This window comes from Panthera onca, chromosome B2 (assembly GCF_046562875.1).
Source record: "Panthera onca isolate mPanOnc1 chromosome B2, mPanOnc1 haplotype 2, whole genome shotgun sequence".
Taxonomy (NCBI): Eukaryota; Metazoa; Chordata; class Mammalia; order Carnivora; family Felidae; genus Panthera; species Panthera onca.
In genome coordinates, this window is record NC_138343.1 from 67630732 (window position 1) to 67643683 (window position 12952).

The following is a 12952-nucleotide window of genomic DNA, read 5'->3' on the forward strand; positions in this document are numbered from 1 at the left end:
GTATCTGATTTCAGCTTAGGTCATGATCTCATGGTTCATGGGTTCGAGCCCCATGTTGGTCTTTGCACTGATGGTGTGGAGCCTGCTTTGGATTCTCTGTCTCCCTCTCTCCTTGCCCCTCCCCTGCTCATTCTCTCTCTCTCTCTCTCTCTCTCTCTCTCTCTCTCTCTCTCTCAAAAATAAACATTAAAAAAAATGCCACTGCAAACACATGGATTCTGCTGCCTAAATCCTAAACTTCACCTATCAATGCTCCTATCTGTCCACAATCACCTTCCTCTAACATTCCCCTTAGCAGTGATTCGGCATTTCTGTAATTATCCTTAAGACCGCCACTTGGCCCAGCTCTCCCCATTTTCAGCAAAACATAACTTTGTCATTTCTTTGCTGAGAAAGTTGAGGCTTTCAGGAGAGCTCCCTCAACTGCTCACCCCTCCACTACAAACATTATCTTCATCCCCATTCATTCTTTCTCCTCCCTCTGTCACAGAAGATAAAGGTAGTCCCTCTTTTTCAAGGGCAAACCCAAGATCAACACCCAAACCATACCTTTTATTCCCTCCCTCCTGCTTCCTCCAAGACTCTGCTTCATCAAAAATCCTTGTTCTTTCCTATATCATTGACCTCGCTCCTTTCTGGTCTTAATATCCTTTAATCCATTAACACATACTCTCTTTCATCATTAGAAACCCTCCACTGATCTGAGTTTCCCACTAGCTACTATCCTGTCTTTCTTCTACTTTCTTATCCAAAGTTATCCACTCATTAACATCTGTATTCACTGAGTATAGTAATCACAACAACTCCAGAAAGGAGGAAGTATATGTATTATACAGACAGTAAACTGAGACCCAAAGTCCACACTAATAAGATCAACTTGGGGTTCTACAACACTCCCCCATAAGACTTGGAATTCATACTGGTCTAGCCTCCCCTACTTTTTAATAACCTTATGTTTCACTTAAAGCCGAAAGTAGAGAAAAGCAACATAGTGATTTCAAAGCAGGAGGTCAACAATATACACTAAGGGCTTACTCTGTGTCAGATAAATAATTTACAGGCATGCCAAAAAAGGGGGGGGGAATTTCGCTTTTTTGACTATGTCCAAAAAAACCCCCACAAAATTCTGATGAACTGTTACCAAAAATAAAAACAAAAGATTTTCTAAATTCTTAGATTTTCAACAGAACATGTTATTCTATTTGTTTAACTTCCCTTCATTTCTCAAACCACTGAAAATAGATTTAAACTCACTAAAACTGTTCTGGCAAATGCTCCCTATAATCTCCAGATCCACAAACCCAAAGAACACCCTTCAGTCATATACAACTGAATTTTCTGATTTGACTGACATAATCTCTCTCTTCTTCTTTAATCTTGACTCCCTTGACTTCTGCATCACTCCACTTTCCTGGGATCCTCACTCCTTCTGACTGGGTTTTTCAATGTTTATTTATTTTTGAGAGAGAGAGACAGAGAGAGAGAGAGAGAGAGGTCATATAGGGGAAAGGCAGGGGATGGGGGTTGGACAGAGGATCCAAAGCAGGCTTCAAGTTGATAGTAGCAAGCCAGATGTAGGGTTGAACTCATGAACCACAAGATCATTACCTGAGCTGAAGTTGGATGCTCAACCGACTGAGCCACCCAGGTGCCCCATCCTTCTATTGTTTTTATTCAGATGTCTTATTTATAGTATATAAATTCAGGTGTAATTTTACCTCCACCAAACACTTCTCCACTGAAGGAAGACAATTTACTGATGAACATAACCCATACTTTCCTGCCCATTCTGTGTTTGAATTTGTTCATGTTGGTCCCTCCTCATCTCTACCTGTCCAAGCCTACCAATTCTTCATGGCCCAATTCTTCAGCAAAGCTTTCATTCATCTCCTGAGATTTTCTTTAGCTCCTTTGTACTCCTATAATTTTCATTGTAATTATCCTATAGAATGTTCATTCCTGCATATTCTCATTTATACTACCAGGTCAGGAGCTCTTTCTTCATGACTGCTATAGTACCCAGTGCCTAAAACCATGCTTGGCACATAGTAGGAGCTCATCATATTTTAGCTTCACATATTATTATTCATCATCTTTGCATTACTCAGATCTCTAGAACAGTAATATTTCTTAAATATTGTAAAATCAATTTAGAATTAATGAACTGATGCCCTAAGAATAAATGAATTCTCTTAGTAATAAAAAAGAACAGGTACAGGGCTCATCTCCCGTAGGTGGTAGAAAGGTAAAGAAAAACTAATCAACAATATTAAAGAAAATGACTAGGAACTCCAAAAGGAGAGAATAGAGAAAACCTCTAGTAATTCACAGGCATATTCTCTATTTTGTAAGTATATTTGAAATATAACACCTTCTTCTGCCAGTCACATGGGACAAAGGTATATTTTTCAAAGTGCAGATGATTCTGTCTCTTGACTCAGCCTGGCAAACACCAAAGCCAAATGGAATGGTGGTGCATTATCTAGTTGTGTTATCTAGATTTCTCCGAGCCTCCTTTTGCATAGGTAAAAGAGAACTAACTATAAGAACAAAGGGAAAAATGATGAAAACTTTTCAGAGGTTGCTTTTCTAAAATGTATTCAAGTGGATACATCAAGGAAATTTACTATATAAAATAGCTAAATGTTTTTTCCATCAAGAAAAGATTTAATTAGTATCCTATTTTTGAATCATTTTACAAGAATAACCTTCTGCCAAAGTTTTCTGTGTTATGGCTTTTTGATGTGAGTAGCATTTCCTTTGAACTTTTGTCGTTTTTAGTACAGCCAATTCAACTGGCTTCTTTAAAGTGCTGTTTTTGGACAAATACAAGGGGAAATTAATCATAGTGCCCAAGTGATAGCCTGGGTATACTATTTCATTATTTTCAGTTTAGTCTGGAAAATATGTAACCAGTTTTTCACCCAGAGAGTAAAAATGTTCCAATTTATTAGAAAGTACTTGTTATTGGAAGTAGTCAGTGAGAGAAGAATAATAATGGAAACCATTCCCAGCTACTTCTATGCAGGCAATATTGGCCAGCTATTGTGCTGAAATGACAGGCTTGCAACTGCTAAGGTGTGGCTTGAAGAGCCTGGAAGATGTACCTCTCCAAAACATGGGTCATGGCATCACCAGTTCTAGATAAGACTCCTTAAAATGCCAAAATCCCTGGAAAGGGCAACTCCATCTCTAATACACATCAAGAGTGCACTGCAAGAGTTCACTGGATACCTGGATTGGCAAAGAAAACAGCAAATTTGCAAATTTTTCAAAGAGCCAATGTTAATAATAAAGGTCATGCTGTTTTAATGTTGGCTAAACAAATTCCCATAGACCACACAACAGATTCCAAAGACGGCAGACCACTGGTACCAGAAAACACACATAATTGTTTATAATGTCCAAAACCCTGGATATCAAGATGGAGAGAATACAAGAGATGAATACAAGAGTGAATTGCCATCTCCTCCTTGTCCCCAAGTCACTTCCAAGGTATTTCTCCTAAAGGCAGACTTGATCTTGGTCTATCTCCCTAATATTACAAGCCCCTTTTTTCTGTGTGTCACTCTACTTCTTTTGAGAAATAGTTCCAGTCTCTCCAAGGCTAAGCTGCTGCACAGCCCTCCTACTGAATATGAAGCCTCCCAAAGTTGTGTAGGGCCCAGACCATGGCCATGTGGCACCCTTGCCCTTTGCCATTTTTCTCAAGATCCAGATCAACCAAACTTCAAGGCTCAGATCATACTCTACCACCTGGATGTGAAAGAAACCGTCCTCAATTTCTCTTACCTAAAAAATGGTTTGGGCCCTGGAGTTCACACTGGAAGACTACTTGAAAGAAATTCTCAAGATGAAGAATAAATATAAAGGTCTTGTATCTTACCCTTGAACATCCCCAAGTGTAAATAATATAATGAGAGGAAGATTGAACTGAGAGACAAGGAATTTGGAAATAAGCAAATGTTAACTAAATTGCTATGCAACTTTGAGAAAGTCACATAATTTGTCAGAGTATCAGTTTCACATTTTTAATATAAATGAGGTGAATAAGACTCCTCAAAGATGCCTATTGGCCCCAATATCTTATATAATCTTGGAACAGTAGCTCCAGCAGTTCCGTAAAGGGAGAGTAATGGGTGGCCTTTTGAAGGTCTGGAAGACAACTCACTAAATGTTCAAGCTGAATGGCATAGAGGCCTGAGCTGAAGGTAACTTACCTCTCAAGGCATATCCCTGCCTCTATTCACAGCGCCAGAACTTTACATAGATTTTTTTCTTATCTCTAGTCTGGCAAACCTGGCACACAGCTGCCACATTTGCACCAGCCCGCTCATATTTGCTAATGCCAACTGCCTTCCACTCTTAGCTACAGCACACATGCCCTCTCACATGACAATGTTAATAAAGGACAGGTTTCTGCTACAAGAACATAGATCTACAGCTCTAAATACAGGAACACTCCCATGTTAAACAAACCTAATATTTCAAAATCTGCATTTACAAGTACATACACTTACATATATATGTGTGTGCATAGAAATATATAGGGGGATTGGGGCGCCTGGGTGGCTCAGTTGGTTAAGCGGCCGACTTCGGCTCAGGTTATGATCTCGCGGTCTGTGGGTTTGAGCCCCCTGTCAGGCTCTATGCTGACAGCTCAGAGCCTGGAGCCTGTTTTGGATTCTGTGTCTCCCTCTCTCTGACCCTCCCCTGTTCATGCTCTGTCTTTCCCTGTCTCAAAAATAAATAAAACGTTAAAAAATTAAAAAAAAAAAGAAAAAAAAAGAAATATATAGGGGGATAGATTATTTGCTTTGCAAATGAATTCACCATGAAATTTCTTAAAATACCAGGTCCTTCATTTCTCTTTTCTTTCATTACCTCCTCCACATATATCTTACACTTTTTACTTATTTCTTGCTGTTCAGGAATATATCTATTATGTAAGGTAAAGTATCCAGTATTTATAAAGTTAAATGGAGAGCAAAATGCATTTCTTTGGCACCTTCTGGCTAATTTCCTTAATGTTCTGGGTATGTGGGCTTATATTTTGCATGCTTAGGCTCTGAAACCATATCTGGCAACACCATGAGTATAAAAGCCACAGGAATCTTAAATACCTTCCAGAGTCCACTATAATATAACAGCCTTCTATAGAAATTAGAATCTGGAAGAGCCACAGGCTTCAAACAAGTCACCATGCTTGGCGAGAAGGGAGCTGATGACATTGCATTGTGAAAATTTCCAAGACAACTATCATACCTTTCACTCAGGTCAATATCTGTCGATTGAGGGCAGCTTAAAAAGTTAGACTAATATATTCTGTCTCCTTACACAATAAATGTTAATAGACAAAACAATCATCTTTCTGGGAGTGGTGAAGCTATTTCTAATAATGGTGGTATTCTGGAAAATCTCATCTTTCCCAGTGAAATGTAAATGTGATTTTTCTCAGCCCATAAATGATAAGTTCAATTGTGTTTGTTTCTTTGTTTAAAATTTGAGTTTTGTATGTTTTCTATTTCTCTTTTCCCCAGGGGTTTCCTTATCTGTGTGCACACACAGATGAGAACAGGAACAGATTAGGCTAGCCCACCCTAGTTTAGGGTAAGTTGCAAGTAATATCCCTGATGCAAATAGCACCAAACAAAGGTTTCATCTCATGCAATTGTTAGCATTCCCCTCAAGGCTCATACAGGCTAAGAGTCTAAAAAAAAAAAAAAAAGGAAAACAGCAACTTCACTCTTAAGTCATTTTCTCCTCCAAAAAAAAAAAAAAAGAGATTTTTTCCCCCATTTTCAGAAACACAACTGTCCAGAGCTCAGAAACTCAAAAGAATCCCAACTCTCTCTTGGATCCCTAAAAGCATACATTTAAGGGGGACCTGGTTTATGGCAGCTACAGAAGCGTGGTGAGGATGGCAGTGGAAAGAGCACTGGACCAGAATCAGGAGGACTAAGATGAGATCTGGACAAAGCATTAACCCTTCTGGGCCTCAACTTCCTCCTCATAAAATGTAGATAATAATACCCACATTTTTGTTGAAATCAAATGAGATAATAGACTTTAAAGTGCTTTGTGAAAATATTACATGTTCACAATACCACGCTCTGCTCATTTGTGTGTATCTCAACTCCTGTGACAGTGTAGCAAATTAAACCTGAAAGTTACGAAAAAATGAGAAAAGAGTAAGGCTGGTTTAAACAAAGCTTTTTCTTTCACTCTCTTTCTCCTTCTCTCTTTGCTTGTATCTCTTTATCTCCCTTTTAATCTGCCTTTTAGAAAAAAGTAAAAGTAATCATTGATCTAAACTCCACCCTCTAATAATCATGACTTTTCTATAGTTTTCAACCACAGTCAATGGTTAAATTAGATAACCTCACTGGTTACTAAGGACAGGATCCTGTGTTCATCATATTATGAAGAAATTGTCTGCTGCTAGAGAAGCTGGAAGTTGGAATCGACATCTATTCATTGATTCATTGATTCATTCATTCCACAAATATTTATTTGGTACAAATTTGTGGCAGGGATTTTGAAATTAATAAAAAAAACATAGCCCCTTTCCCTATGAAGTTCACAGTCCAGTGAGGGAGATGGATTCATAGTCTCTCACTTTTATAGCTTAGGAAGTAGAGACACATAGTTGAGAAAATTTGACTCTACCTGCAACTCTCCTTCCATTATACTGAGTAGCTGTATAAGGTCTTCTTTGGATAACTCCAAGGATTTCTTATTCTTTCGTTCGCTTTCTCCAGATGGTTTTAGGTGTCGTTTGACAGTTCCTGAGGCCATGACATCATCCTCCTTTCTGTTTGATTTATTCTTCTTTTTTGCATCTTCTGAGAAACTTTTATCATCAGCATTGCTGATGATAGAGGACTTGGGGCAGGAAAGATGCCCATTGGATGAACTTTCACCACCCTGGTTTCGGGATCTCATTCCCACCTACAGCACATGAAAAAAGAGAAGACGTTTTTACTACCAGTGAAATTATTTTTGTCTAACTACTTAGAAAATTTTAGCAGCTTCATAACATCACTAATAAATAAAAACCAAAAGATCAGTCCCAGTTAGCTTCCTTATAGCTTTAATGAATATCATTAAAATCATCAGGAAAAGGCTTTGATAGTCTTCAGGAAAAAGTGAAAATGTGATTCTAACCTGACAAACATCTCAAGCCAAGCAGTTAAGGTCAACATCAAGAGTGCTAAGTCATATTGATAGTATATATCTTTGATATGATGGATAAAAATGGTAATTTACCATTGTGGTCTTCCTCCCCAGAAACATTACCCAAGTCAATGAGAAAAACATCAGGCAGACCCCAATTGAAAGACATTCTACAAAACTGCTGAGCAGTAATCTTTAAAATGATCAAGGTCATCAAAAACACAGCAAGTCTGGCGTACCTGGCTGTCTCAGTTGGTAGAGCATGCAACTCTTGATAGGGTCGTGAGTCGAGCCCCATATAGGGTATGGAGCCTACTTTAAAAAAATACACACACACAGAGAAAATCTGAAAAACTGTCACAGCCAACAGAAACCTAAGGACACATGACAGCTAAATGCAATATGGTACCCTAGGTGGGACTCTGGAACAGAAAAAAGACATTATCAAGAAAAACTGAGGAAAATGAATAAAGCATGGGCTTTAGTCAATAATAACGTATCATGGGGCGCCTGGGTGGCTCGGTCGGTTAAGCATCCGACTTCGGCTCAGGTCATGATCTCACGGTCTGTGAGTCCGAGCCCCGCGTCGGGCTCTGTGCTGACCGCTCAGAGCCTGGAGCCTGTTTCAGATTCTGTGTCTCCCTCTCTCTCTGCCCCTCCCCTGTTCATGCTCTGTCTCTCTCTGTCTCAAAAATAAATAAACGTTAAAAAAAAATTAAAAAAAAATAATAATAACGTAAAAAAAATTATAATGTATCAATATTGGTTCATAAATTATAATAAATGTACCATACTAGTGTAAGATGTTAACTACAGAGAAAACTGGGTATGAGATATATTGGAACCCTCAGTATTATGTTTGCAATAGTTCTCTGAATCAAAAGGTGTTATAAAATAAAACATGAATTTTTAAAAAAGTGATTCTATGGCTAAAATTAACAGCACAGGCAACAACAGATGTTATTATACCATATGTTAACTAACTTGGATTTATATATTAAAAATATATAAGTAAATAGATAGATAGATAGATAGATAGATAGATAAATTGTGGTTTGGGGGGAAAATAAAATAAAATAAAAAGTGATTCTAAATTAAGTCTATCAGAAAATTCAAACATCAAACCCTGCCAGGAACCAGCTGGATGTCACAATGTACAGAAAAATCCACATGGGGTGGAGGGGGCTTAAAATGGAGAGAGGAAAAAGGAAATTCAAAGGGAAGAGGGTGGTGTTGTTTTTAGTGATATGGAATTTTGTTTTTCCATAACCTCTTTTTCAAAATCAGGGGTTTGTTTTGTTTTGTTCTTTTTTGTACCATTTATAGTAATAAGAATAAGAGCACAAAGAATTGGAGAAAACAGATCAATTTCAAAATAAAAAAATAAATATTTTTAGGTAAAGTAAAGAAAAAAGATAAAGCAGCAGGTAACTACTCCCGTGGGTAGCACATTTGGGTCTTTCCATTATGAATGCTTTCCAGATTCTCTGTCAGTCTCTGAGCAAAAGAACTTGACCGACAGGTATGTTACAAACAAACAAAATGAACTCAAAGCCTAGGACTCAAAGTGCAGGAAAGAGAGCTCTAATATCCAGGGGGCTGTACTACAAAATTTGCCTAAACCCTCAAATATAGTAGCTTAGCACATGCACTTATTTAAAACTCATAGTATAAATAGTCCTTCCCTTAAACAGCTAAGCAGCAGGATTTTCATTACTCATTCCAGATAAAATAGAGACCTGTTTTCTGAAAGTTAATTTCCTTTATGAACCCAACCATACTTAAGAAACCAAGGAAAGCTTTTCAAAACACTAGTTTATAATAGAAAAATAAATATAGTGTGATGTTTCCTTTCAGATAGTGCATATTCAATTCTCCCAACAAATCTTGAAATCTACATTCATACTCCTTTTTTGAACTGAACTCTTATAACCAAATGGACCCTGGTGTGTGTGTGTGTGTGTGTGTGTGTGTGTGTGTGTGTGAACTTTCTAAAGCACCCTGAATTTGAACAATATAAACTGAAGAGGGGCGCCTGGGTGGCTCAGTCAGTTGGGCGGCCGACTTCGGCTCAGGTCATGATCTCGCGGTCCTTGAGTTCAGCCCCACGTCGGGCTCTGTGCTGACAGCTTGGAGCCTGGAGCCTGGAGCCTGGAGCCTGTTTCGGATTCTGTGTCTCCCTCTCTCTGACCCTCCCCCGTTCATGCTCTGTCTCTCTGTGTCTCAAAAATAAACTTTAAAAAAAATTAAAAAAAAAATAAACTGAAGAAATGGTTCTTAACACTGGCACCCTACTTTCTGATTCACTCAGTGATTGGTTCTTGAAATTTTAGAGCATCTTTTGTGTTTCCTGGTGAAGAAAGAATAGATGTATCTTTGTAATGGAAGCCAGAGCACTTCGGTGCAGACCTACTAGCTTCATCACAGTTTGTGGGCAGAGAGGACTGACTTAATCTCCCAGCCAAAAAAAAAAAAAAAAAAAAAAAAAGAGAGAGATAATGAATAGAAAGTTTTGAAGGGGAACAAAATACGCTTCTTTGACATATTAATTATTTAAGAAATGTTAGACACAGGTGAAGCTCTGAAAACTGAGAAGTTACCCTTTTGTAAGAAACATTAAACTTAATAAGGGAAATCTCCATTTGTAAGGGTGTCTCCCTCTCTGTACCAAGAAGAGAAGAATGACTAAATTCCTAGAAAATCTTCTCAGTAGAGAAAGTAAGGACTTAAATCTGCACACTTTACCCTTATTCACGGTGCTTTTCCTGGTAACCTCCCAGGAGGTAACCTCTCACCCCCAAATCTTCTTTTGTCTTTAGCTGATGACATATTAAGGTGATGGCTTGAGACGTTCTCTCCCATGTATAGAAAAGGTATACATGTTACTAAACTTCTGTTTGTTTTTTTCCTATTAATTTGTCTTTTTGTTATAGGAGTATATCAGCCAAGAACCTAAAAGCGTAGAGGGAAAATTGCCCAACAATTGCAAATTTAAGTTTTTACCTGCTATACAACATAACTAAGACACATGGGCTTCCCAAACTAAATTGTGACTCCCTACAACTCTATACCACATGTGAATTCCTTTTATCTGAAATAATTTTCTCTATAAAATCTTAAGGCTCTTTGGGATGGTGCATCCGATATTGATTTGACAATGTCAATTTAGATGATGCATTAATAAAAAATTCCAGACAATAGCTCCCAAAGCACAGGAAGTAAGGTGGTGATGTTTTAAATATTATCATACATGGCCTTAATCATACACAGCATTTATATTTGACTGTAGCATGTGTTGGTGTCTTATTTCCCTGGACTTTTTATATCTTTTGTAGGATGTACAGCATTTGGGTATTCCCAAATTAGGACAAATGCCTAATTATCTATGTTATATGCATTTACTCAACCATATTTACAAATACACAGAAAGTGACCTTTACTTATTAAAACTATCTTAATATTTAGTATTTTCTAAAAAATTTCAGTCTGACACATTTTGAAATAAATTATATTGTAGTATTAATAGATTTTACAGAATTAATGGAATTATATTCATTAATTTTGATATAGAAATAATCAGTTACAGAACTTACTACTTTTACACAAAAACCACATATTTTAGAATTATCTAATTATTTTATATCACTAATCAGCTCAAAATCTTGAGTTACCTATTCTCTTCCGTATTATTTCACTTTGATTAAAAATAAAAATCTCACGTGCTAGACCACGATGTTAATTCTGTATTAGCAAATATTTTTCCTCTGTGATACTGAAATTTCACTTTAATTGCTTTTCCTTTGATATGTGCACATGGATTTTAGCCATTTCTTAGTGATCCAAATAGGGTCTACTGTTTTTATCTCCACAATAAAGTCAGTAGTCAGCACCTATCCTATCTCAAGAATGTAAAAGCACTCAGAGATAAAAAACTAGAAATGTTTTAGGAAGGAAGTAGACACCATATACGAAAGAGAAAAACATAATCTATCAATAGTATAACCAAGTCTGCCATCAGTAATGTTCACTTTGTTTATTTTACTTATTTTTAAATTTTTTTATACATTTATTTATTTTTGAGAGACATAGTGAGACAGAGCACAAGCAGGGGAGGGACAGAGAGAGAAGGATACACAGAATTCAAAGCAGGCTCCAGGCTCTGAGCTGTCAGCACAGAGCCCGATGCAGAGCTTGAACCCACGAACCGTGAGATCATGACCTCAGCTGAAGTCGGACACTTAACCGACTTAGCCACCCAGGCACCCCACTTATTTATTTTTAAAGTTTACTTATTTTTTTTTAGTAATCTCTACACCTAATGTGGGGCTTGAACTCATGACCCCAAGATCAAGAGTTTCATGCTCTTCCAATTGAGCCAGCCAGGCACCCCAATAATGTCCACTTTAAACTACTTTATTTTGTAGGTAGAAAATGTCAAGACAATAATGACTTCCATGTATCACATTTAGTGACAGTCATGCTCTTCCTTATTCTAACAGCTCTCACATATGTTTAAGTGCTACACAGTGTGCTAAGCATTTTACATATGGCATTTCATTTAGATTAACATTCACATAAACCCTGGGGAGGTAGGTGTTATTATTCTGTTTTATAGATATGCCACTGAGGTTGAAAGAGATTAAATATCTTTTTTCTGGATCACTCAACTACTCTTAGTGAATAGAAGAGCTGGGATTTGAACCCAGGTCTTATTCTATATACCTACTCACTATATGGCTTTCCTCCAAGTTCTTAAACACATGCAAATTTGTAGGCGTCAGGGAATGCCCTGTAAATCAGATGATCCAGAAAAATTTTCAAATGCTTATTAAGGTAATGCTTTTCACTTCACATTATAGAGTTGGAGAAATCCATTCATCTTCCACAGACACTCATGCAAAACTCACACCAGCAATTGAAATTAGTTTGCTAAGCAAAAACACTTTTGCTAAAATCATAAACTGCTGCAGAACTTGTGAAATGATGAATCATTTTTAAACCTTCCCAAGAAGCAACCTGGCTAAATATTAAGGATACAGGTTATGAAAACAGGATGTGAAGTCTGAACAGGGATCATTTGTGTTAAAAGCCCCGGAGCCGAACAATAGTAAACATTTAATCATAATTGGCCAAATCCTGCCCATTGTGTTTACAGAAATATCAGGTAGGTAACAGAAAAGGCATCTGGCACGCTGTAGGCTCTCAATAGTTGGTTGAATGGCTGCCAGTTTGGGACATATAGACAACAAAATTTCTGAAAGAAGCCAAAAATACTTTTGCTTTACCCCAGTACACATCCTTTGAAGAAAGTTCTCCTTAAGTAAAAGGTATAAACTGAAACTTCACATCAGATTTGTAACCATCCCGCCCTTTTGTATGAATCAGTGTTATCTGGGGCACAAATTCCTCTTTTAATAAGTAAATTACCTTAACACAGTTCAAGAAATACACTTACTTTTCCTTTCATAGTAATTAGTCAACAATACTTTGCATGGAATTTGCTGACTAGAGTGTGAAAAGAAATACCAAATATTTCATACCTTCCTCTTTTATCTACGGCCATCCCTCTTCTTCGTCCCCTGCCCCCCATTATATTGGGAAATCACCAGAGCATACTGTCAGATGAATAATATCCTAGGAATCAGAAAATGTTTATAAAGACTTTAAGCCATTTATGCTGAAGTAACAAGTATTTCTAGAGCATTTGAACAAGGAAAAAACAAAAAAAGTCTACAGCAATGAAATACCCATTCTAATGCCTACCTTCATTAGCTTC

General features: G+C 37.3%; 1 protein-coding gene across 3 annotated transcripts in view; it reads right to left on the reverse strand.

Annotated features, from left to right (window-relative positions):
* FILIP1 (filamin A interacting protein 1) overlaps positions 1-12952 on the reverse strand; it is a 282762-nt gene that overhangs the window by 101032 nt on the left and 168778 nt on the right. For all 3 annotated transcript variants that reach the window (XM_060615976.3, XM_060615977.3, XM_060615978.3), the window contains one exon: positions 6670-6951. In XM_060615976.3, coding sequence (XP_060471959.1) covers positions 6670-6951 — 282 coding nt within the window. The remainder of the gene's footprint in view (positions 1-6669; positions 6952-12952) is intronic.